Here is a 27089-nt window from a genome sequence, read left to right as displayed (position 1 = left end):
TTGAAACAGACGCAGGGAGGCTGATTGATAAGTAGATACTACTCAAGTGTTGTCTTGAAAGAACTTGCTGAGTGATTTAAAAGTTCACTGTTAACGTGATAGATTATTTTGCTCTCGAGTAACATTTTGGTCTTTTTTGTTTTCATTTAAGTGCCAAGGATGACATTGATCTTGATGCCTTGGCTGCAGAAATAGAAGGAGCTGGTGCTGCCAAGGAACAGGAACCTCAAAAATCAAAGGGGAAAAAGAAAAAGGAGAAAAAAAGGCAAGACTTTGAGTAAGTATATATTTCAAAGTTTCAAGACTTTGATTTTTATTAGCTTTGGTACTAGATTGACTTACTAAACTAAATCTGTGCCTCAAAATATATTTTAATCATTTTCTAGTGAAGATGATATCCTGAAAGAACTGGAAGAATTGTCTTGGGAAGCTCAAGGCATCAAAGCTGACAGAGAAAGTGCTGCAGTAAAGGTGAAAAACAGACCATTGTTACCTATTCTGTGTGCTAGTGCCAGTTTTAGGGAGCTGTTTTTGAAGCTTTTGAGCAGTGTGAATATGTTAAAGGTTTCTATAAATTCTGATGCCAAAGAGGGAAAATAATTTTTAGGAAAGAAATAATGTGTTTTAAAACCTTTCACAGAAAAAAAAAAAACAAAAAAAAAACAAAACCTTTCACAGATACAATATTTGGATATAGAACATTTCCCATATCCAATAGTCTTTATTTTCATTCTTTGAATTTGGATAGCTTCAAAGTAAGGGGAAAGTGATAGGCATATTTTTTTTTTCTTTTAATTTCCTCATAGGTTTTGTATGCCATTTGAAGAAGGTAGTAAATGCAGAGTCATGAGTCTTGCTTCATAGCACCTGGATTCTAAAATTTACAGTGAATATGAAATGTGCCTGAGGCCGAGGCTAGCTTCTGGTGCTTAGTCTGGGCAAGTTTTATATTCTTATAAAAAGGACCTTATTTTGAAGTTATTTTGAGAATATTTTCTATGTGTACTTAGTAAAGTACATGATTGAGGAGTCTCAGTTATCTTAAAAAAATAAAATATGACATAATTTTTAACAATGGAATTTTTTTAGCCAACAGAAAATAATGAAGAAGAGTCCACCTCAAAACAAGATAAAAAAAGGAAAGGACAAAAAGGCAAAAAACAAAGTTTTGATGATAATGATAGTGAAGAATGTGAAGATAAAGATTCAAAATCAAAAAAGACTGCAAAGTCAAAAGTGGAAATGTACTCTGGGAGTGATGATGATGATGATGATTTTAATAAACTTTCTAAAAAAGCTAAAGGGAAAGTGCAGAAATCAAATAAAAGGGGGGATGGGTCAGAAGAAGATGAGGATAACAGTAAAAGAGTTAAAGAGCGTTCCCGAGTAAATTCTTCAGGTGAAAGTGGTGATGAATCAGATGAATTTTTACAGTCCAGAAAAGGACAGAAAAAAAATCAAAAAAATAAGCCAGGTCCTAATGTGGAGAGTGGGAATGAAGATGATGATTCCTCCTTCAAAATTAAGACGGTGGCCCAAAAGAAGGCAGAAAAGAAAGAGCGTGAAAGAAAAAAGAGAGATGAAGAAAAAGCAAAACTACGGAAGCTGAAAGAAAAAGAAGAGCTAGAGACTGGGAAAAAGGATCAGAGTAAACAATCTCAAAAGAAATCTGAAGAAGAAGCTGTGAAATCCAAAGTGACTCTTGATACTGGAGCAGTCCCTGCCTCTGAAGAGAAAGGAGAGACTCCCACAGCTGCTGAAGGTTGGTAATATTATCGAGGAAAGGGCTGAAGGCCTGAGTTTTACCCCAGGCTATGAATCCAAGTCATGTTGGTTTCTGTCCTTGGCTGTAAAGAGACTTAAATTTTAAGAAGAGGACTTTTAAAAATTACATCTAAGTACTTTTGACTTTCATTGTTAAACATTTAAATAGCATAAAATATCTTCAAATGGTTTGTGTACATTAGGATTTTTATAGAATTTCACTGTGAAAACAATTTTGTTGATGATAAGGACTGGAAGTTGCTTAATTATAAATTTATTCGTTTTGATATATCTGTCAAATAATTACTTTCCCATTAAAATTTTTTTTCTTATTTTTGCAAATTCTTTCCTGATTTTAAATACCCATTTTGATTTATGAAATAGAAGTGTTAAAATTAGTTAACATTTTTAAACCAACAGTGAGAAGTTTTCGTGCCAGAACCAATTAACAAAAAAAAGCTTTCTAGTTAAAATTCTCCTCCTGAGCCTCAGAAGGAGAATAAAGACCAAATGATTCACACGAAGTTTTCTTTCTTTTTTTCTTTCTTTCTTTTTTTTTTTTTTAATTGACCTATCTTTTTTAACCAAATTTTTATTATCTGGACATCTTTGAGGAGTAACACCACAAAAGTAGCATAAAATTTAATGCTGTAGAGCTCTTAGAATATAATTATATATTTTATTTTGTCCTAATATCCCCTTAAGGTAGGCATCATTCCTATCCCCATCCTAGAGAGGAAAAATTAGCAACAGAATTTGGGCAGGAATTCAGGTATACCATGGATTAAGAGATACATTACATATAGACTATATCTTCTTCCTGCTGTAAGGATCCTCCTGTTTTTTGGATCCCCCAGGACCATTTAAAGTAACACCAGCTTGTGGGCTTCTAAAGGAGGCAACTGCGCAGTTCTGAGCTATTCTGGGTACCCCTTGATACAGCTACAGATCTTACCTTGTTGCTGGCATCAGCCTTAGGCCAATATGGTCCTTGAATTCTGGGGTTTGCTTATCACTGCTTCAGGAAACAACTTTTTAAAAAACACTTTGCCTCTGTTCTTTTTTGAAGATGACAATGAAGGAGACAAAAAGAAAAAAGATAAGAAGAAAAAGAAAGGAGAAAAGGAAGAAAAAGAGAAAGAGAAGAAAAAAGGACCTAGCAAAGCAACAGTAAAAGCTATGCAAGAAGCTCTGGCTAAGCTTAAAGAAGAAGAAGAACGGCAGAAGAGAGAAGAGGAGGAACGCATAAAACGACTTGAAGAGTTAGAAGCCAAGCGTAAAGAAGAGGTATGTTTTCATGAAGTTTAACTTAGAAGTGTTTAATTTAAAAGTCTCTGCTCTGTAAGATACCTTATTCTAATATCTAATACTATTCTGATATTCTGTATCTAATTCTAAAAATGTCATAGTTATATAGTAATTATGTTAATATTCTGATATAAACAAGGTGAAGCAATACAAAAAATCCTACCTTTATTTCCTCAGATGGAGAAATTGGTTGTGTATCCTTGCCAATACCTAGTCTACTTTCATGTGATATTAATAATTATTATGTACAACTGTTAAAGTATTTTCTTTTGGGTATTCCAATGTAATACTTTGCGTGTATCTTCAGAGCTTTACATTTGAGTAAAAGTTCTTTACATTTAAATTTTATAATTATGCCAATACAATTTTTATCTTATTTATGTACTCTAATGCAGGAAAGACTAGAACAAGAAAAGAGAGAAAGGAAAAAGCAAAAAGAGAAAGAAAGAAAAGAACGCTTAAAAAAAGAAGGGAAACTTTTAACTAAATCCCAGAGAGAAGCCAGAGCCAGAGCTGAAGCTACCCTTAAACATCTACAAGCTCAGGGTAAGTAGTAAGTTAATTTTTAATTAACTGAACAATATGGAAGCTTCTGTCATACAGTTAATAGATCTGTAATGATTGAAAGGAGAACTGAATTAAGTCAGAAAATTCCTATGAAAGTGCTGTGGAAAAAGTAAAATACAAATGTAAAGAATAGGGTCACCTGGCTGGCTCAGTTGGTAGTGCATGTAACTCTTGGTTTCAGGGTCATGAGTTCAAGTCCCACGCTGGGTGTAGGGCTTACTTTAAAAAAAAAATAAATGTGTAATAATGTGTTACATTATTCTGAGGAATGACTTCTATGTAATGATGAAAATTTATGTGTAAATGATAGTATGTCTGTAAGTTTTTTTGTCCCCCAAAATAAAAATAGAGAATATGGTAAAATGGAGCCCAAGTACCTGTCACTCAGTTTCAACAATTGCCAACATTTATGGGTTTTTTTGTTTGTTTGTTTGTTTTTAAAGATTTTATTTATTTATTTATTCATGAGAGACGGGGGGGGGGGGGGCGGGCGGCAGAGAGACAGGCAGAGAAGCAGGCTCCACGTAGGGAGCCTGACGTGGGACTCGATCCCAGGTCTCCAGGATCAGGCACTGGGCCAAAGGTGGCACTAAACCACTGAGCCACCAGGGCTGCCCCATTTATGGTTTTTGTTTGCTCTCTCTCAATTCACACCATTTTTTTTTTCCTGGAGTATTTTAAAGTGAATTCTAAACACCATAGTGTTGTTCTTGTATTTTCCTTTAGTATATATCTTTAACAAGTAAGGATTTTTTTTAACATTAAGTAGAATTCATATTATTACATAGAACAAAATTAATTCCTTGACAGCATCTAATTTTCTATGTTTTGCCCCTTATCTCCAGAATGTTTTTAATAATTGATTTGTTCAAATCAGGATCCAGATTAGATCCACCCCATTGCATTTGGTTGATACATCTGTCTCTCACTGATACCACTACCCATCCTTGTTTTTAGCAGGCCATTAGTCGCAGATACTGGATTATTCTTTAGAATTTCTCGTATTTTGGATTTATCTAATGACATTCTCCTGTTGTTGACTGATATACTTCTCTGTCCCTTATAATTTCTTAGGTCTAGCAACCTAGCTTTTTTCGAATGGTATTATGTACTTCTTTTGCCTCATGTCAGTAGGCATGCAATCTGTTTGTCTCACTTCTAGTGAGGTCAAGACTGATCATTGGGTTTAGGTATTGGCAGCTTTGTCCATTATATAAAGTATTGCACTGACTTCTAATAATAATTTAGTATCTAGCCTAATAATTTAATATCCACCTGGTGATCATTGCCTATATCCAGTATTTCCCTGAGAATTGCAGAGTTGTGATAGTCATTCCTTCTGAATTTATTAGCTACAATCTTCCCTTTTTTTTTTAGATTTTATTTATTTATTCGAGAGAGAGAGAGGCAGAGACACAGGCAGAGGGAGAAGCAGGCTCCATGCAGGGAGCTCGACACGGGACTTGTCCCGGGTCTCCAGGATCATGCCCTGGGCTGACGGCGGCGCTAAACCGCTGAGCCACCCAGGCTGCCCTACAATCTTCCTTTTATAGCTTTCCCCGAAAGGTAGTTCATGCAGGAAAGCCAGAATAACTGCTTAACTCTTTTCCTTTATTAATTTTCAGAATAGTAAATTCGTGTCTTAGCAGCTTCCAAAGGTGATCAAGAGTGTAATTTTGTTTTTTAGATGTGTATCATTTTCTTTTAGTGGGGTTTTAGATAATATGTTTATATCTCATGAAGTTATGTTTTTTATATTCAAATTGTCCCATCTTTGGCCAGCAGGGGGCTAGTGGGCTCATTCAGGTTGGTCCCTGTGAGTTTTTCCACAAGACCACAGTATTCTTTGCCCTCTTTCTCTCTTTCTTTCTTTTTATTTTTTTTTAAACAATTTATTTATTTATTCATGAGAGACACAGAGAGAGGCAAAGACACTGGAAGAGGGAGGAGAAGCAGGCTCCATGCAGAGAGCCTGATGTGGGACTTGATCCTGGTACCCCAGAATCACACCCTGAGCCAAAAGGCAGACACTCCACCATAGAGCTTATGCTATAATTACAGTAATAGGTCCTATATATTGTGTATTTATTATGTAACTGATGCTGTCATAAACCTTTAACGTTGTCTATTTCCTCATAAAAATTTTTTTTTTAAAGATTTGATTTATTTATTCATGAGAGCCACAGAGAGAAAGAGAATGGGAGAGACATAGGCAGAGAGAGAAGCAGGCTCCCCAAAAGGAGCCTGATGCGGAACTTGAGCCTGGATCCCAGGGATCCACCCTGAGCCAAAGGCAGATGCTCAACCGCTGAGCCACCCAGGCATCCCTCCTCATAAAAATATTATAGATATTTTCATTCCCATGATATAAATGAAGAAATGAAGACTCCTCTGAGTTGTAACAGTTTGCCCAAAATTGTGGAGCTGTGATTTAAACTGATCTGTGTGATCACCTCTTAACTATACATTGTATGTTCAGCTGAGAGTAGTAAATATAGAGAAACACAGTACTTAGATTTCAGATAGTTTTATTCTTAATTGGGGATATAATATTAAGATGAAATTAGAGAACAATTATGAGTATAACTAGCATCCAGTTATCAGATTTGACTGGTGACTATCTGGAAAGCTAAAAGCAGTCATGAAGAAATTGGTATGAGAGTAATTTGCCAGTCTTAGTAATGTTTTATGTAGTAGTTTGACTTGTACTTATGAGATTAGATGAAAATTATTTAAGCAAAAACTACCCCCCCAGTGAAGTGTTTGAACTCAGGACTCCAAGATCAGTAGATGCATGTTCCACCAACTGAGCCAGTCAGGTGCTGCCCTCCCCTATAATTTAAAATGATGATCATTAGGACAGGCTTGGAAGAGATAGTCTCTCTAGTGGCATCTCTGCTCTTAATCTCTTCTTGTTTTTCATAGTGTTGCTCAGTGTTTACTCTCTGATTCCCTATTGTCCATTGATAAGAAGTCCAAACTTCTTAGCTTTATATTAAAGGCCCTCTACAGTCTGCTCATTGAATCATCTCATAAAATGAAGTTAGATTGTTCTGTTTCATCATATGTTTCAAAGCTACCTTGTTGGATAAAGATCAGGTGCCACATTCATTACCGGATAATATAAAACTTGTTTATTGAGCCCAGAATGTGTTCTTTGAGAGTGTAGGTTTCTGCAGATGTTTTCAGGTAATTACTGTGAATTGTATAGCAGATTACCTTTTCAGTCAGTTCTGTAACCTTTATTTAGCCTATAGCTACTCAGCGTATAGAAAGTACTTTACAAATAATTTGAAATCAACTCATTTCAGGCAAAGAGTTTCTATGTGAATTTTTTTTTTTCTATGAGAATTTGATTGTAATGTCTCAGTTGGCGAAGTGAATGGTGAATCAGAACACACAAGTCTTGGTATTGACTGTAAATACAAGAGTTTATTAAACATCCCTAACTAGAGCAATTTAAGTCTGCAGTGTTGTTGGGACCACCCTTCCCAGGTCATCTAGCCTATAGTTTCCCTCCAAGGTCCATGCTTTGACTTAGTAGGTAGAGGCTACTGGGCAAAGAAAACTCTGGTCAACTTGATTATCTCCACATTGTCAGCTGGCTTTATGTTTTTACTTTAGTTTGTCTTACCAGACTGATAGCTCTAGTTTTATAATTCTAACCAATCTCAGTTCTCACATATATACATACGTACATACATACGTTCATACTTTATTTTTATTTTATTTTTAAAAAATATTTATTCATGAGAGACACACAGAGAGAGGCAGGGACACAGGCAGAGGGAGAAGCAGGCTCCATGAAGGGAGCCCAATGTGGGACTCTATCCTGGATCTCCAGGATCAGGCCCTTGGTTGGAGGCAGCACTAAACTGCTGAGCCAGCTGGGCTGCCCACATTCATACTTTAAAGTTAAGAACATTTTAAGTAATTTCTCTCTAGTAACAATGTCATTCAAACCCCATAGTAAATAGTTTTTACTGTTGTCTTAAAAAATTTCTGCCCTGTGAGAAACTGTCAGTAATTCAGCAGGTGGTGGAGAACCTCTCTTAAGAGTTTGTTATAGGAATGGAGAGGAAGGATTGTAATAGGGAACCATTCTATTTCTGGGATTCACTACTAACTGATGATAGATAAAGATGTATTCTCTTCAGACTCAGTAAGTTTATATGCAAATCAGATTTGACATTGATTTTTACTACCATGTCTTAATTTGATACAATTTGTTTGCTTTAAGAGAAAATGTGAAATGTTCAAAACTGGATAGTAAGAACCATGGATTCAGACAAAAACAAATTGGTGATCTGATACTAACCTTTTCATTTTGGATAAGTCAGTTTGTAATTGAATCTTACTTTACTTGCTTTTAACCAGCTATGAAGCTGGCCTTAGTTGAAAAAAAGTAGACATTAACTTTGTTTTGTAGTGGTAATGGAAACTTGTTACACTTAATATAAGTTTTCTATTTGTGCTGTAACAAATTACCACAAATTTAGTGGCTTAAAGAAAATTATTACTTTAGAATTCTCTGGATCAGAAGTCTGACATAGGTGTCATTGGGTTAAGTAAGGTTTTGGTAGGCCTGCATTCCTTTCTGGAGTTTCTAGGATAGAATTCATTACCTTGTCTTCTAGAAGCATTCACATTACTTGGCTCATGACCCCTTCTTTCATCTTTAGAGCTGTCAGTGTTGCATAGGCTGTTTTTCCATAGGTACATCTTCCTCTGACCTCAGCCTGTACTTTAGTGAAAAGTTCTTCACTTTTAAGGGACTCATGTGATTAGGCTGGGTTCACCTGGGTAATCCAGAATAATCTCTCTCATCTCAGGATTCTTAGCCTTATTCACATCTGCAGTGTCTTTTTTGGCATGTTAGGTAACATTCACATGTTTTGTAGATTAGGACATGGATGGCAGGGCCTGGGGGAGGCATTATTTACTACATAATTTCATTTTAGAGTTCACTACAAAGATAACATTTTGTGAATGTCATGTTTTCATTTTATCTTTCAAAGACTAAAACCTCTTGTTTAAATACAGATCAGGGCAGCCCGGTGGCTCAGCCATTTAGCGCCGCCTTCGGCCCAGGGCATGATCCTGGAGACCCGGGATCGAGTCCCACATCGGGCTCCCTGCATGGAGCCTGCTTCTCCCTCTGCCTGTGTCTCTGCCTCTCTCTCTCTCTGTCTCTCATAAATAAATAAAAATCTTTCAAAAAAAAATCAGTGACCGTATTACTCTGAAATGTGCAGATTACCTGATGCTGTTTATTTGCTATGTCATGCCACTTTCATGTTTAAATTTGAGAGTTCAATTTAAACATGGCTGATAAATTATAATTATGATCAAAAGATATATAAATAGTGGCAAATTTTTCATTACTATTAAAGTATTAGGAAGAATAGGTGTTAAATTAAGATCTACTTTTAAATTTTTGCTGTTCCTGTCAGATTGCTAGAGGCATTTATTATAAAGTGAAAAGGATAGGTTAAAGGTAGAATTTACCTTTTTTCAACTGTGGCTTCTTTTTGGCTTTTCTACTTTTTTTGTTTTCTGTTTCAGTTCATAGCCCAATATGTATGGAATAAATAGAGATAGTGGAAGTTTTGTGGACCTTTTGGGGGATGTGGGAAAAAGAATTCCAAAATTTCTGCCCTTTCAAATATAAATGTAAAGTTCTTATTCTGTTTATTTTGAATTGAATACATTGTTCATTGATGTTTTATTTTATTTTATTTTTTAATTTTTTAAAAAAATTTATTTATGATAGTCATACAGACAGAGAGAGAGAGAGAGGCAGAGACATAGGCAGAGGGAGAAGCAGGCTCCATGCACCAGGAGCCTGATGTGGGATTCTTTTTTTTTTTTTTTTTTTTTTTTTAAATTTATTTTTTTATTTATGATAGTCACAGAGAGAGAGAGAGGCAGAGACACAGGCAGAGGGAGAAGCAGGCTCCACGCACCGGGAGCCCGATGTGGGATTCGATCCCGGGTCTCCAGGATCACGCCCTGGGCCAAAGGCAAGCGCCGAACCACTGCGCCACCCAGGGATCCCCCCCCCCTTTTTTTAAATTTTTTTTATTTATTTATTTTTTTATTTATGATAGTCACAGAGACTGATGTGGGATTCGATCCCGGGTCTCCAGGATCACGCCCTGGGCCAAAGGCAGGCGCTAAACTGCTGTGCCGCCCAGGGATCCCTTCACTGATGTTTTAATAACAGAATGGCGCACTCATATGGTTACTTCTTTTTGACCAGAAGAATCAGGGAAGGGGGTCTGTGATGTCTGAGGAGTTTGAAGGGACTACCTATTATTTTTTCCCTTTTTTCTCTTGGGGCCAAATTGCAGCTCCACTTACGTGGAATATCATGACATATAAAGGATAAAATTCCTGAAGGAATTCCTCTTTTTGGCCCCCAGAGAAGGGGGCTCCTGGGAGTTGGAGAGCATAGAGGAAACTGGAGAGGTGAGAAGTGGTTGAAGAATCTTATAATCTTACTGATAAATAAATATAAATCCCAGGGTTTTATAATATAGCTCTGTGTGTTTAGAACAGACCCAAAAAAGGATAGTACTTTAAGGACTGAACCATGATATAAACCACTGCCCAAGCCCCAGATATACCTCTGAATGGCTCCTATACCACGTAAAATACTCATTCTAAGCATACTGTGGAAAGTAATAATATGTTGTAATTTCTGTAGCAGCCTTTAAATAAAATTAAACCCCAAAATCAGTAGATGAGAGGAAATTTTTTTTTTTTAAGATTTTATTTACTTTTTTATTCATGAGAAACACAGTGAGAGAGTCAGAGACATAGGCAGAGGGAGAAGCAGACTCCTCGCAGGGAGCCTGATATGGGATTTGATCCCAGGACCATGCCCTGAGCTGAAGGCAGACACTCAACGGCTGAGCCACCCAGGCATCCCTTAAAGAGGAACTCTAAAAAATAATAAAATAATCCAGAAGAAAGCGGGAGAAGGTGAAAAGGGAAGTGGAAAACAGGGAACAAACCAATCAAATAATAAAATGATAGGGCTAAAACTAACCATAATAATTAAAATATAGTAATCTAAATATGTCAGTTAAAACAGATTATCAGAAAACAAGAGCCAGCTTGCTATGTGTTATCTACAATGAATCCACTTTAAGTATACTGATTTTTTTAAAAATATTTTATTTATTTGAGAGAACATGTGAGAGAGAGAGAGAGAACATGAGTTGAGGGGAGAAGCAGGCTCCCTGCTGAACAGGGGAGTCCAATGTGGGGCTCAGTCCCAAGACTGGGATCATGTCTGGGCTGAAGGCAGATACTTAGCCAACTGAGCTCCCCAGTTGCCCTTTAAGTATACTGTTTTTTTTTTTTTTTTTTAAGATTTTATTTATTTATTCATGACAGACACACACAGAGGGAGAAGCAGGCTCCATGCAGGGAGCCTGATGTGGGACTTGATCCCAGGTCTCCAGGATCACAGCCCAGGCTGAAGGCAGCACTAAACCGCTGAGCCACTGGGGCTGCCCAAGTATACTGATTTAGACAGAATGGTAAAAACAGATGTCAAATGAAAACTGGAGTTGTTACATTAGTCTGAAGTACTTCAGAACAAGTAAAATTACCAAAAATAGCTGTATTGCATAATAAAAAGTGAATTCATCAAAAAATAAAACAGTCCTGAGGCACTTGGGTGGCTTAGTCAGTTAAGCTTCTGAGTCTTGATTTTGGCTCAGGTCATGATCTCAGAATTGTAGGATCCGTGCTGAGCTTGGAGCCTGCTTAAGATTCTCTCTGCCTGGGGATCCCTGGGTGGCTCAGTGGTTTCACGCCTGCCTTTGGCCCGGGGTGCGGTCCTGGAGTCCCGGGATCGAGTACAGCATCGGGCTCCTGGCATGGAGCCTGCTTCTTCCTCTGCCTGTCTATCTCTCTCTCTATCATAAAATAAAAATAAATCTTAAAAAAAAAAAAATCTCTGTCATTTCCTTTGCCGCTCCACCACTGCTCCTATTCTCCCTTTCTCTTGAAAGAAAGGAAGGGGGAGAGAGAGAGAGAGACAGAGAGAAAGAAAAGAAAAGAAAAGAAAAGAAAAGAAAAGAAAAAACCTAATCACAAGTTCACAAACATTCACCAAGATAGGCCATTTTGGGGGCCATAAAATACACATTAAAAGATTTAAAAGAATTGAAATCACACAGTACTTTTTTTTTTTGGGGGGGGGAACCAAAACAGAATTAAACTAGAAGTGAATAATAGAAATATCTAAAAAATCAAAAACTATTTGGAAATTAAATGACACTTCTTAATAAGCTGTGAGTCCAGGAGGAAGTCTTAGTGAAAATTAGTATCTTGAATTCGGTGGGAAAAATAATATGGCATATCAGCATTTGTGGGCTGTAGCTAAAGCAGTGCTTAGAGTGGAATTCATAGTAATTCTTGCTTTAGAAATAGTAATGCTTGCTTTATAAAAAGTCAAATCGATAGTCTAAGCTTCCATCTTAAACTAAAAAAATAGAAGAGCATAGTAAGTGGAAAGAAAAAAAATGCAGAAAGCAACAGAATGTAAAACAAGACTAAGAGAATCATTGAAGCCAGAAGTTAGTACTTTGAAAATATCAATACAATTGATAAACTTCTAGAATGCCTGGGAAAAAAAAGACACAAATTACTGATACCAGCAGAGAAGCATGGGGAGGGATATCGTTACAGATCTAAGGTATTAAAATGATAAGGCAATACTATGAACAGCTCCATGCTAATAGATTCAAAAGCTTAGGTAACGGGCAGCCCCAGTGGCTCCTTGGTTTAGCACCGCCTTCAGCGTGGGACCCAGGATCAAGTCCCACGTCAGGCTCCCTGCATGGAGCCTGCCTCTCCCTCTGCTTGTGTCTCTGCCTCTCTGTCTGTGTCTCTCATGAATAAACAAACAACAAAAATTTTTTTTTAAATTAAAAAAGCTTAGATTAAAATAGGGGTATTCTTTAAAAGATAAAAAGTATCAAAACTCATATAATTTATCATGATGAGCTGGGTTTTACCCTGGGAATGAAGTCTGGTTCAGTTTTGAAAATCAGTAAATGTATTTAAAGAAGAAAAACTACATGATCATCTTATGAACGGAGAAAAATCATCTGACAATTCAATATCTATGTATTCTAGGAATTCACAAACTGGAAATAGAAAAGTTTCTTATTTTGCTAAAAGAGATCTACAAAAAAATATACAACCGTGGCACTTAATGATGAATTGTAACTGCTAAACTCTAATACTGTAATTAAGGCAAGGATGTCAACTCTTAACCACAATCATTGGGCAGCCCTGGTGGCTCAGTGGTTTAGCACCTTCCTTCAGCTCAGGGTGTGAACCTGGAGACCCAGGATCGAGTCCCACATCAGGCTCCCTGCATGGAGCCTGCTTCTCCGTCTGCCTGTGTTTCTGCCTCTCTCTCTCTCTCTGTCTGTCTCAAATAAATAAATAAATAAATAAAATCTTTAAAAAAAACCACAATCATTCCATGTTGTACTAGAACATCTTAGCGTAGGCAATTAGAGAAAAAAAAAAAAACAACTGAACGGTACACAGATTGGAAGAAGTAAAACTCTATTCACACATAATAGGGGTCTACCTAGAAAATACCACTGAATCTAGAACTGAAAAAACACAAAACCTACAACTAATAAGTGAGATTAACAAGGTTACAGATAGGGCCAATGTGCAAATATCAATTGTATATCTGTATGCTAGTAATTAACAGCTGAAAATCAAGACAGTATTATTTGTAGTAGCACCCACCCAAATAAATTTTGAAATCCTTCCTTACAATTCTAATATTTGTGGGATCTATATGCTGAAAACTCTAAAATATTGATGAAAATAATCAAAAGCCTTTGTAAATGGAGAAATGTTGCATTCACAATTGGAAAACTTAATACTTTTGAGATTATCAGTTCTCCAAAGTGATCTCTAAATTCAGTGTAGTCCCAGTCAAATTTGCAGCAGGATATTTTGTATCTATAAGCTGTTTCTTAAATGTGTATGAAAAGGTGAAGGAGTTAGAATGGCCAGGATATTTTTGAAAATAATATACATGGAGGGGTCAAAATACCTGATTTCAAGACTTACTATAAAGCTGTGGTAATCAGTGCAATGTGATAATGCCAAAAGCAGCAATAAAGCAGATCAGTAGAGTCATCAGAATATGGTCAGTTTGGGTATTTTGTTTTTAATTTTTCTGTCATACGTAAAAGGCAATTTAATAAGTAAAGTATGATATTTGCAACAACTGATGCTGGAACCTTTGGGTATCTAGATGCAAAAACAAAAACTCAAACGCAAAAGCCTAGTCCTAAATATTACACATTGTATAAAAATTAACTCAAAAGATTGTAAACCTAAATATGAAATGTACAACTATAAAACTAGAGGAGAAAACTTAGTAGAAAATCTTTGTGATCTTGTCTTGTGTCAGTGCTTAATTTAACTTCAAAGCATAATTCATAAAAGTAAACAAATTTGGGAAAATCCAGTCAAAAATTTGCTCTGCAAAAGTCACCACTGAGAAAATTCAAAGACAATACCTGAGAATCGCTTATCTGACAAGGATTAATAATGCAAAATATGTGAAGATAACTGAATCTTCAACAATAAGAAAAGTAACAACTCCATTTAAAAATGGGCAAAATATTTGAACAGACGCTTCAAGAAAATATAAGCAATGAAAAGAATGTTTAACATTAGTCATTAGGGAAATTCAAATTAAGACCACAATGAGGGCAGCCCTGATGGCTCAGTGGTTTAGCGCCACTTTCGGTCCAGTGTGTGATCCTGGAGACACAGGATCGAGTCCCACGTCGGGCTCCCTGCATGGAGCCTGCTTCTCCCTCTGCCTGTGTCTCTGCCTCTCTCCCTTTCTCTCTCGTTCGCTCTGTCTCTCATGAATAAATAAATAAAATCTTAAAAAAAAAAAAAAAAGACCACAATGAGATAGCACTACATATTTATTGAAATACATGAATTTAAATATGCTCTTTTTCTGGCAAGTGTGCAAAACAGTTGGAACTCACCTGTCTCACTGGTTGGAATGCAAAGCTGTAAAGTCAATTTGGAAAACAGTTTGCGGTTTCTTTTTTTTTTAAGATTTTTTATTTTTATTTATTTTTTTATTTATTCATGAGAGACACAGAGAGAGGCAGAGACACACGCAGAGGGAGAAGCAGGCTCCATGCAGAGAGCCTGATGTGGGCCTTGATCCCGGGTCTCCAGGATCATGCCCTGGGCTGAAGGTGGCGCTAAACTGCTGAGCACTGGGGCTGCCCCAGTTGACAGTTTCTTACAAAACTAAATACATATTTATCTAATGTCCCATCATTCTCCAAAATATTTACTCCAGAGAAATGTTTACATAGAAACCTGCATATAGGGGATCCCTGGGTGGTGCAGCGGTTTAGCGCCTGCCTTTGGCCCAGGGCGCGATCCTGGAGACCCGGGATCCAATCCCATGTCGGGCTCCCGGTGCATGGAGCCTGCTTCTCCCTCTGCCTATGTCTCTGCCTCTCTCTCTCTGTGTGTGACTATCATAAATAAATTTAAAAAAAAATTAAAAAAATAAATTAAAAAAAGAAACCTGCATATAAATGTTCATAGCAGCTTTATTCATAATTGTCAAAAACTGGAAATGATTCCGATGTCCTTCAGTTGTCTACAGAATAATGGAACTATAGTATATCCATACTATGGAATGCAATAAAAAGAAATGAAGTGGTAGTAAATACAATAATTAGTACATAAAACCATGAGGATTACTCTAAAATCCATCATGGTGACAACAGCCCAGACTGTCAGGTTTTGTTTCTGTGACATTTGTAAAAAGCAAATCTTTGGAGCTAGAGAACAGGTAAGTTTGCCAGGGCCTAAGGATGTGAGTAGGGTTTGACTACATAGAACAGCACAGGGTGATGGAACGGTTTTGCATCTTTGTTGTGTATAATAACTCGATACATTTGTCGAAAGTCCTAGAATTGGACATCAAGAAAGTAGAATTTAAGTTTGTGTAAATTTAAAAACTTTATATAGAAAAGAGATTTTTCTATCAATGTGCATTTATATTTCAGGGTATGTATCTCTGAGGTAAATGTTACCTTTTTAAGTATTTCTTAGATGATACACAAATAGCATAAATCTAAAGTATTTTGTTCTTATCCCTTAGGTGTTGAAGTGCCATCAAAAGACTCTTTGCCAAAGAAAAGGCCAATTTATGAAGATAAAAAGAAGAAAAAAACATTACAGCAGCTAGAAAATAAAGAAGGTTTGTATACAAAATGACCTGTGATTTAAAAACAGTTTTGTTTGCCTTTTTTCTACAACCTTCAAAACAATCTTTTAAAAAGAAAAATCACAAATCAGAATTACATATTAAGACTTATTTCCTGTACCTTATTTTCTTTTGTTAATCATTCTCAACTGATTTAAATGACAGGTTAAAGGAAAAGTGCTTTTGTTTGTAAAACCTAGATCCTACCCAGAAACAACTGTTCTTCCCTATCATTATTTTTCTTGTTTCCATTGAGCCTTTTGTAATTTTACATTGTTCCTTGAGCAGAAAGAAAAATTGCTATTTCCTGTGAAATATATGACTGGTATTTAAACAGTTTTTAAACTTGCTAAAGAACTTAGGTTTGTATTACTGGATTTTACTCATGACTTAACAAAGTATCCTAACAGAAATTATGCACTGAAAAAGTATTAACTTGGTTTCTGCCATTTTTTTCAGTATCTGAACCAATAGAATTAAGTGCTGCTGTAGAAGTTGTGGAACAAGGAGTTCCAGAAAAGGAAGAGACACCACCTCCTGTTGAACCAGGCCAGTAGCACTGACTAATTGTTTCCTATTAAATAGCACTGATATGTCAGAAATCGTCTTAGTCCTCATTAATTTAAGGAAAGCAAATATCTAGCAGGATGGTATTCTTCATACTCTAAACCATTTCTTTCATTTTCCATTTTGCAAAAGTGTAGGGGGCACCTGGGAGGCTCAGTTGGTTGAGTATTTGACTCTGGTCATGGCTCAGGTTATGATCTCATGATTTTGAGTTTGAGCGCCCATGAGTTTCAGACTCCATGCTGGGCTCCACTTGAAAAAGTGTAGGAGTGAGACTTGAGTTCGTTTTTAGTAGTGTCAGTAAAATGTAGAGAAGGATAGTAGAAGTTTTTGAATTTTTTTCTGATGCTTTTATTTATGGGCCAGAAGTCTTAGGTGGTGCCAAGAAGACCTAAAGTTCTTCTTCCTTTTTCTTTTTTTTTTTTTTTTTTTAAGGTTTTATTTATTTGAGAGAGATGGAGTGCATGTGCTCAAGAGCAGGGCAGAGGGAGAGGGACAAGCCTGAGCAGGCCCAGTATGGGTCTTGATCCCAGGACTCCAGTTGGGTCTTGCTTGATCCCATGACCTGAGCCAAAGGCAGACACTTGAGCCATCCAGATGCCCCCTGATGTTCTTTATTTAATCCTGTGGAAACTGGAAACATTTTAATGAGAACTTTTTAAGAGTGCTGTAAAATTTGGCATTTTTAAACCTCCTTAGAAGTCAGCTTCAATTTACTAAATCAGCAAGAGGATTCAGTTTATTCAGTCTGTGTGTATGTGTTTTGAAGTTGGAGAAAGTCTTTGGCTTTTTTTTTTTTTTTTTTTTTTTTAAGATAAACATTGTTTTAACTCATTGGACTAGATATTGACAGGCGAGCCAGTGGCTAGCTACATTTTGGTAACAAAATCAAGAGAATCTCCACTGTTTAAAGTTCGGAGTGAGAATAAATAGCAAGAGAATAGCAAGACTGACCCACACTGGTGAAAGGTATCATTGATAGTTCCTTTCCTTCTTTCTCCCCTTCTATTCTTAGTATAAAAAGTTCACCTGGCACAACTCAGCTTAACATGATGACATTAGAGAAATTCAGGTTGATAGCTTGATGGCAGTCCATGATTTTAGAGGACATTTGTAGCAGTAAAAAGAATTGTTAATGTGGAAAGATATTTTGGGTACATGTACCTGCCTCATTTCCTCAAGATGACTTATCCAAATTTGTTGGCAAATAATAATTAGTACAGGGAAGTAAATACCACTTGTGGCACCTTCATCTTTAATTTGAGAATAGTTTTGCTTTATTGTATGTCAGTAAAATGAGCCATTAATGTTGAGTATTAAGTTTTAAATATTCAAAATTATACCTTTCTGGATATTTTTGGATTGTCAGCAAATGCTCTTGTTCTTATTTTTAACTGGAGTAGAGGTGTAGCTTTGTACCTACACCTATGTGATTTAAGTAGTACTTGTATGTATCTGTAGAAGTTAAAGCAATAAAATAAGTAGTGAATTCTTAGGTGTGAGGTATGAGTTTGAAAGATTAAAATGAAGATATGGTAAATAGTACTCTCTTCTCTTTCAGGCATCCAGTGGCTGCTTGAAACTGCATATAGTCCTAACTCTCTATACTGCTTTTTCCTATATATACATAATTATGATAGTTAAACTTACAAATTCAGCACAGTAGGAGATGAACAGCAATAAATAATAATATGAACATTTAGAACAATATACTATAAGAAGTTATGTGAATATAGTCTCTGTTAAAATACCTTATTTTAGGGATCCCTGGGTGGTGCAGCGGTTTGGCACCTGCCTTTGGCCCAGGGCGCGATCCTGGAGACCCGGGATCGAGTCCCACATTGGGCTCCCGGTGCATGGAGCCTGCTTCTCCCTCTGCCTGTGTCTCTGCCTCTCTCTCTCTCTGTATGTGTGTGACTATCATAAATAAATAAAAATTTTAAAAAAAACCTTATTTTACTATACTCTTCTTGTTATGATGTGAGATGATACATATCCCTATGACAAGATGAATGATGTAGGCAATGTGATGTAATGTTAGACTACCATTGACCTAATGATATGTTGGAAGGAAAGGCTTCCAGACCATAGTTCATTTTGGGTAACAAACTGCAGAAAGCAAGACCATAGATGAGGTTAGGAGGACTATTGTGAAATTTCATTTCTCCTCAAGAACTGAGTGTAATCGTCTATCCTTTTCAAAATCTAACAGAACATTTCAGTGTCTGAGTTTCTAATACTTTAATTATGTCAAATATGAAATCTGGGTTGAGTTTTAATTTGGTATATTCCAAATTCTAAAAAACTATATAGCATTTGGTAATACTAAATTATAACATGCTAGCTATATTGAGAAAATAGTTCCAAAGATGACAAAATAGTATATATTTTTGCATAATTAAAACATTTTTTTTTTTTAAAACATTTTTAATGTCAGCATAATTTTCTACTTTTATCTAAAAGTAAACCCAATTTCTGGATGATTTCTATGTCTTTAACACAAACCTTTATTTACAGAAGAGGAAGAAGAAACTGAAGATACTGGATTGGATGATTGGGAAGCTATGGCCAGTGATGAAGAGAGAGAAAAAGGTGAATAGCTCATAAGTACATGTTGATATATCTAATAGTTATTAGAGGTGGTTTTTTTTTTAATTATTAAGATCTTATTTACTTGAGAGAGAGTGTGTGAGAAAGAGAGCATGAGCCAGAGGTGGGAGGGCAGAGGGAAAGGGAGAAGCCAACTCCTAACTGAGCATATGCTTAACCCGACTGAGCCACCCAGGTGCCTCTAGACATTTGTATAATTAAAGGAAGTGACTTCTGATTATGAAAGCTCTGTGAACGTTTCTGGGAATAAAAATTAGTCTTGGATATCTCCACTGCCATGCTTCCCAAATCCTCATGTGGATCCTCATTTTATGAATAAATGGTTTTTTAGGGACTCCTAGGATTTAAAATACATTTTTTGAAGCAGATGGCTTCAGCTGCAGTCATGATCCCAGTGGTCTGGGATCAAGCCTTGCATCTGGCTTCCTGCTTAGTGGGGAGTCTGCTTTTCTTTTCCCTCTGCCCTTTCCTTCAGCTTGTGCTCTCTGTTGTTATCTCTCTCAAATTAATAAAATCTTTTTAAAAAATACCTTTTTTTCAGAATGATGTTGTAGATGGGATTGGATTATTAAAGCTAGCCTATAAGAAGCACTTTAACTTAAAATATAATACAAAGGCAATACAAGTAAATAGTGCCTAATCTATATGAATAAGTAATTTTTGTCTTTTCTTTATGTCCTATATTAAATCTACTTTCTTTGGTTTTAACTTGCTTGGGGTTTTCCCTAGCATCTTGAGGTAGATATTTTTTTTTTTTCAGGTTTTTTTCCTAATATATATTTTTTCTTCTAAGTTTTAATTGTTAGTTAACATGCAATGTTATGTTAGTTTCAGGTGTATGATATAGTGATTCAACAATTCCATGTATTTCCCTGTGCTCATCAGAACAAGTATACTCTTTAATTCCCATCACCTATTTAACACCCCCCCCCCCCCATTACCCCAGGCCCTACCTTGCCCCAGACTTCTATCCTGTGGTAACCATCAGTTTGTTTTCTGTAGTTAAGAGTCCATTTCTTAATATGTCTCTTTCTGGTTTTTTTTTTGCCCTTTGTTCATTTGTTTTGTTTCTTAAATCCCATGAGTGAAATCATGTATTTGTCTTTCTCTGACAGATGTATTTCGTTTAGCATTATACTCTCTAGCTTCATGCCTGTTGTTGCAAGTGACTGGATTTCATTCTTTTTTATGGCTGCATAGTATTCCATTGCATATATACACCACATCTTGTCTATCCATTCATCTGTCACTGGACATTTGAGTTGCTTCCATATCTTGGTTATTATAAGTAATGCTACTATAAACATAGGGGTGCATGTGTTAGTGTTTTTGTATTTTTTGAATAGATACCTGGTAATGTGTTTTGAATTAGTGTTTTTGTATTTTTTGAATAAATACCTGGTAATGTGACTACCAGGTCATAAGATAGTTCTATTTTTAATTTTTTTAAAAAGATTTTCTTTATTTATGAGAGAGACCGAGAGAGAGAAGAAAAGACATAGGCAGAGAGAGAAGCAGGCTCCATGGAGGGAGCCCGATGCAGGACCCAATCCCAGGACTCTAGGATCACTTCCTGGGCTGAAGGCAGGTGCTCAACTGCTGGGCCACCCAGGTGTCCTCTATTTTTAATTTTTTGAAGAACCTCCATACTGTTTCCACAGTGGCTGCACCAGGTTGCATTCCCACCACTAGCACAAGGGGGTTCCTCTTCTTCCCTATCCTGGTCCCTAAAATATTTTTTAAAAACTAAATTTTTCTTTTTAGTACTGCTTTAGCAAAATTTCACAAATTCTGATGTTACTTTTTAATTTCCATTTTAATATATATTACTTGATTAATGGAAGTGTAGTTCTTAATTTATAAAAGTGGGATTTTCTAATTATTGTTACTTCATTGAGATCAGAGAACCTACATGGTTCTATATTTTGAAATACGTCGAGACTTAATTTACAACCCAACACATGGTTAGTTATTGTGTTTAATATGTGCTTGGAAGGAATTTATATTCTGTAGTAGTTGTGTGCCTTGTTCTCTGTAGAGGTAACCCTTGAACAACATGGATTTCAAATGCAGGAGTCAAGACACCTGGGTAGCGTAGTGCTTGAATGTCTGCCTTTGGCTCAGGTTGTGATCCCTGGGTCCTGGGATTGAGTCCCACATCGGGCTTCCCCAGAGAGCCTGTTTCTCCCTCTGCCTGTGTCTCTTCCTCTCTCTGTGTGTGTCTCATGGATAAACAAATAAAATCTTAAAAAAAAAAGAAAAAACTGCAGGAGTCTATTTACATGCAGATTTTTTTTAAAATACAGTGCTATAAATTTTTCTTTAAGATTTTCTTTACAACATTTTTATATGCCTGGTTTCATTTATTGTAAGACTACAGTATGTAATACACATACAAAATATGTATCAGTCAACTGTTTATGTTATTAAAAAGTATTATGGTCAGTAATAGGCTGTTAGTAGTTTTCGAGGAGTCAAAAATTATACATGGATTTCTGACTGCTCAGGGGGACATCAACATGCCTAATCCCCATATTGTTAAAGGGTAAACTGTATTTCATCCATGTTGCTCATCATTTTGTTCAACTCTTTTTTATTCTGAGATTTTTTTTTTTTAATTCTGGGCTACCTTTTCTTTCTGTTACTGAGAGTAGTGGGTTAAAATATACGATAAAGTAGATTGTCCATTTCTCCCTGAGTTCTGTTAATTTTGTTTGATACATTTTAGTCCTATATTATTGGGCGAATACATTCTCATATTTTTTTGATGAAGTGACTCATTGATTTGTTACTCTGTTGTTATATTTATATTTTATTTTTAGCAGTGCTTTTTGCCTTAAAGCTTATTTCATCCGATACTGATCTAGCGATACAGCTTTGATTTACATGATCTTTTTTTTCCCTGTATTTATTACTTTCTCTGTCTCCTTAAATCACACATAGTTGAGAGTTTTAAATCTAGTTTATCAGTCATATTTTACCTAGGCTACTTAGCCCATTACATTTAACTCTTGATGTGATTAATGAAAAATATTTATCTTTATGTTTTTTTGTCCTTTATAACCATCTTTGAGACTGTTGTTTTGTTTTATAAATTCTGTATTTTCCTCCTTTCATGAGCTTGGAAGTGGTATACTTTTCTGCTTAATTTTAGTTGTTACTCTAGAGACTTTTAACGTGGATCTTTAACTATCACTTTTTTTTAAAATTTTTTAATTTATCTATGATAGTCACACCAGAGAGAGAGAGAGAGAGAGAGACAGAGAGAGAGAGAGGCAGAGACATAGGCAGAGGGAGAAGCAGGCTCCATGCACCGGGAGCCCGATGTGGGATTCGATCCTGGGTCTCCAGGATCGCGCCCTGGGCCAAAGGCAGGCGCTAAACCGCTGCGCCACCCAGGGATCCCTTTAACTATCACTGTTTAACGTTACCCTCTTTCTGTGCAATTCAGAGACCACAGAATACATGAATAAATTTATGCACTTCTCAGTTTATATATCATCATTCCCATATTTTAATTCTTTATTAAATCCAATCATAGGTTAAGTTTACTCATATTGTCTGTTCTTTGTTGTAGTTCATTTCTTTTTGCATCTCTCATCTTCCATTTGAAATCATTTGTCCTTGTCTGAAGAATACCTTTTAGAGTTTCCTTTAGTATGAATCTGTTAGTGAGGCATTCCCTTTTTGCTTTCCTAAAAAATACCTTTATCTCATCTTTATTCTTGAAGGGTGTATTTACTGAGTGAGGAATTTTTTGTTGAAATTCTGTTTAACATTTTGAAGGTACTATTCCCTTGTGTTAGCTTTCATTGTTTCTGTTGAGAAGTCAACCTAACGTTAGGTATCAACCTAAAGTTTTCATGTGTCTTTGGTTTTTAGCAGTTTTAGTATGAGGTGCCCTGGGTCAATTCTCTTTTACTAATTCTGCCTGTAGAGACTTATCAGTGTGTGGTTTTATAATGTTATGAGCCATTATTTCTCCTCAGGAATTCTAGTTATTCCTATTATGTACCTTCTTGTATCAATGTATCATTTCTGTTTTATCCACCTAATTGAGTGTCCATGGTTCATTCTAGAGTGTTTCTTATCTGTCTTCTGGTTCACTAATTTTCTCTTTCGCTGTTTACACTCCTGTTAAATCCATCTTTTGGGTTCTTACTTTTGTCCCCAGTACCTTCTAGTTTTAGATAATCCATTTAACTATTTTTTATAGTTTTTTACTTTCTATATTTTTTAATCTTTTGCTTCCTAGATGATAGAGTCATGAAAAAAAAATATTTTTTAAATATTTTATTTATTTATTCATGACAGACAGAGAGGCAGAGTCCCAGGGAGAGGGAGAGAAGCAGGCTCCATGCAGGGAGCCTGATGTGGGACTTGATCCCGGGTGTCCAGGATCATACCACGGGCTGAAGGCGCCAAACTGCTGGGCCACTGGGGGTACCCCATTTTTAAAATTTTTGAATAGGTTTATTCATTTATTTTAGAGAGCGAAAGCAGGGCAGGGGCAGAGAGAGCCTCTCAAGCAGCCCCACCGTGAGGCTCAATCTCATGACCTGAGCCAAAACCAAGAGTTGGACGCTCAACCAACTGAGCCACCCAGATGCCCCTCAGTTTTGGTTTTATAACTTTGGCATATAGAAGTCCTCTGGGTTTGTGTATGCTAGCTTCTATTGTGTGAAATGTTTTTTTTCACATGGCTTGTTATTTTCATATATTGTGTTGGACATTATACTTGTAAAGCTGTAGGAATAATTTGACATCAAGGACAGTATTTTTCTCCAGAGAAAATTTATGGGTACATTCACCAGGAGTCTAAATGAATTAGCAATATGGAATCATTTTATTCCAGATTTAGAATTGATAAGAATAGAATCTGAAGGTGATTGGCCAATAACAGGGAAGTCCTATTTATTTCCTATTCATTCTGTTAGTGTTCAGTTCTCCGATATTTCATTCCATAAAAAGAGTATTTACCCAATGTCTGTCCACCTTGTGCACCGCCCCTCATTAATAGGCTAAGCACTGTTTAGCTTTTAAGCTGCCTCCTCCAGAATCAACAAATGACCACTGCTTCTTTGCCTTTTGGCTAAGATCAAGGACAGAATCGGTAGATGACCCCAACAGAAAGAATAAGCGTTGTGTTCCCTTCCCTTCATTTTTTTTTTTTTTAAGATATTATTTATTCATGAGCGACACAGAGAGGCAGAGATGTAGATAGATGGAAAAGCAGGCTTCCCTGTGGGGAACCTGATGCAGAACTCGATTCCAGGACCCTGGGATCATGCCCTGAGCCAAAGGTAGATGTGATGCTCAACCCCTGAGCCACCCAGGCACCCCTGCTCCCTTGGTTCTTATTCTGCTTATAGTCTGGCTTAGTAACATTAAGTGTTTACTGTTAAATGGCAGTCTTCATTGTAGCAAATGTGTGATCAGTACTTTGAATTTATGATGCATAAAAACAAGTTAGCATTCATGATGTTTTATAATGTTACTGCCAGATTTAGTGCACCCTTACTAGTATTTTCCCTTTAAGGTTTATAATGTTGATCTCCATTTTTAACTTTCATTTATTTTAAAATCTTTGTTTCCTGAAAGAAGAAAATACTGTGCATATAGAAGTAAAAGAAAACCCTGAGGAGGAAGAGGAAGAGGAGGAAGAAGAGAGTGAAGAAGAAGAGAGTGAAGAGGAAGAGGAAGAGGAAGGAGAAAGTGAAGGCAGTGAAGGTGATGAAGAAGATGAAAAGGTGTCCGATGAGAAGGATGCAGGGAAAATGTTAGATAAAAAACCAAGTAAAGAAATGAGTTCAGAATCTGAATACGACTCTGATGATGATCGAACTAAAGAAGAACGGGCTTATGACAAAGCCAAACGGAGGATTGAGGTATTTATTTTCCCCTTTCTCTTTTTTCCTTTCCTCACTGTTCCTCATCTGGGATCATCAGAATTGTTCTCTGAACTAAAGAGAGTGTGGTACTAGCATAAGAACAGAAAATACACATGAGTGAAACAGAACTGAGAGTCCAGAAATAGATCCTCCTATTTCTGACCTGTTGATTTGTCAAAGATGCCAGATCAATTCAGTGGGAAAAGGATAGCTTTTTCAACCAATGGTGCTAGTTAAATTAATAAAAAATGAGTTTGTCTCTGACTCCAAATCATATATAAAAGTTATTAAAACAGATCAGGGAGAGCTAAAGATTTAACAAACTAAAGGTATATAATTAGAAAAAAACAAGACAAAATATTCATGACTGTGGGTTAGACAGTGGGTCTCTGACAGTGATCTAACCCAAGAACCTTACTCCCTCACCTAATCCAGAATGGTATACTGTTTCATCGTTTTTTTTTTTTTTTCTTGTTTTCTCCAAATTTTGATGTGCTCTTTAAATGATGGCTTAAAGGTGTACAGGGATACTCTGATCATATACCCTCTAGTTATAAACACTAGTTAGACTAGTATTTGCCTTGCCTATTTTAGGTTAGTCACTGTGGAGGCATCTGCTCATGTTAATTGTTGAAATTTGGTGAGTTAATGAGGCATCTATTTATTAAAGTGCACATTACCTAGCAGGCTTACTCTATTTTTCCACTTATACAATAGACTTGAGAGTTTTTGTTAATTATGTCAGCTTAGCATAAGCCTAGCATAAACAATATACTAAAAACTAGTTTGCTTGAGGATGCTAAAGAATTTTAAAGCTAAAAACAATTTTAGCTTTTTAAAATTTTCATTTATAATTTTAATTTTCCAGTTTTTTAATTAGATTTTTAAAAAATAACTTGTATATCAGTTTTGCCTCATTCTTCTATAAAGTCTATTAAAGGGATACATTTTTTGAATTTCTGAAGGACTAAGGTCTGTTATTGTAAGTTGGGATTTCTCACTCCTGTCACTATTGACATCATTAGGCCATATAATTCTGTTGTGGGGGACAGACTTCTTAATTTAGAATGTTAAGCAGCATCCCTGCCCTCCATCCACTAGATACCAGTGGCGTTCCCCTCCCTTCGCACTTACAATTGCTGCTTATCATAGCACCTACTCAAGCCAATTCCTTTGCTCTGTACCCATGTGTGAGAGACAGTTTGTAATGTGTTTGATGATTTAAAGACCGTGGTTATGAGCAGAAAAAAAAGGTTTCTCCATTATCTCACTTCCAGACTTGTTCATAGTTCTGTACTTGAGGTTCAAGTGTTTAAAAATGTTTAATTAAAGCTAAAATAATAAATTTTATAGATATATCTTTGTTTCACATATCAGTATGCTATGGACCTCTTCACCCAACAATTTTTTTTTTTTTCACCCAACAATTTTTTAAGCACTTTTGTTGAGATATGATTTATATACCAAAGAATTGATCTATTCTAAGTGTACAGTTTAACGATATTTTGTAAATTTGTAGAATTGTGCATCTGTTATCATAAGTCAACTTCAGAATATTTTCATCACCCTAAAAAGATTTCATGTGCCAATTTGTAATCATTCCTTATTCCTCACTCCCACCCTTGGAGTCCCACCATCCAGTTTTGCTTTACATGGTTAAAGTTACCTGTGGTCAACTGCACTCTGGAAGCAGATGATACTCCTTCTCATGTATTGTCAGAAGTCAGTAGTAGCCTAACACTATGTCATTCACCTCACTTCATCTCATTATGTACGTATTTTATAATCTTATATCAGAAGGGTGAATACAGTTACTTTGAGAGAGATCACATTCACATAACTTTTTTCCAGTATATTGTTCTGTTTTATTACTAGTTACTGGTAATCTCTTACTGTGCCTAATTTATAAATTTATTTTTTTGGGGGGGGGGGAGGGGAGCACAGAGGGGGAGAGAATGTTAAGCAGGTTCCATGCCCACCACAGAGCCTGATGCATGACTCCATCTCACAACCCTGAGATCATGACCCGATCTGAAATTAAGAGTCAGATGCTTAACCAACTGAGCCACCAGGCA

General features: G+C 36.3%; 1 protein-coding gene across 2 annotated transcripts in view; it reads left to right on the top strand.

The window, feature by feature from the left end:
- EIF5B (eukaryotic translation initiation factor 5B) overlaps positions 1 to 27089 on the top strand; it is a 99255-nt gene that overhangs the window by 31726 nt on the left and 40440 nt on the right. Inside the window, exons 2-10 of one of the 2 annotated variants that reach the window (XM_041756215.1) lie at positions 152 to 277; positions 387 to 471; positions 1090 to 1762; positions 2834 to 3051; positions 3468 to 3618; positions 15842 to 15940; positions 16406 to 16495; positions 19031 to 19105; positions 24728 to 25011. In XM_041756215.1, coding sequence (XP_041612149.1) covers positions 152 to 277; positions 387 to 471; positions 1090 to 1762; positions 2834 to 3051; positions 3468 to 3618; positions 15842 to 15940; positions 16406 to 16495; positions 19031 to 19105; positions 24728 to 25011 — 1801 coding nt within the window. Of the gene's footprint in view, positions 1 to 151; positions 278 to 386; positions 472 to 1089; positions 1763 to 2833; positions 3052 to 3467; positions 3619 to 15841; positions 15941 to 16405; positions 16496 to 19030; positions 19106 to 24724; positions 25012 to 27089 lie in introns of both variants that reach the window. The other variant, XM_041756214.1, reaches the window with a different exon arrangement.

Source organism: Vulpes lagopus, chromosome 5 (assembly GCF_018345385.1).
Source record: "Vulpes lagopus strain Blue_001 chromosome 5, ASM1834538v1, whole genome shotgun sequence".
NCBI classification, from domain to species: Eukaryota; Metazoa; Chordata; class Mammalia; order Carnivora; family Canidae; genus Vulpes; species Vulpes lagopus.
This window is presented reverse-complemented; position numbering and strand designations above follow the sequence as displayed.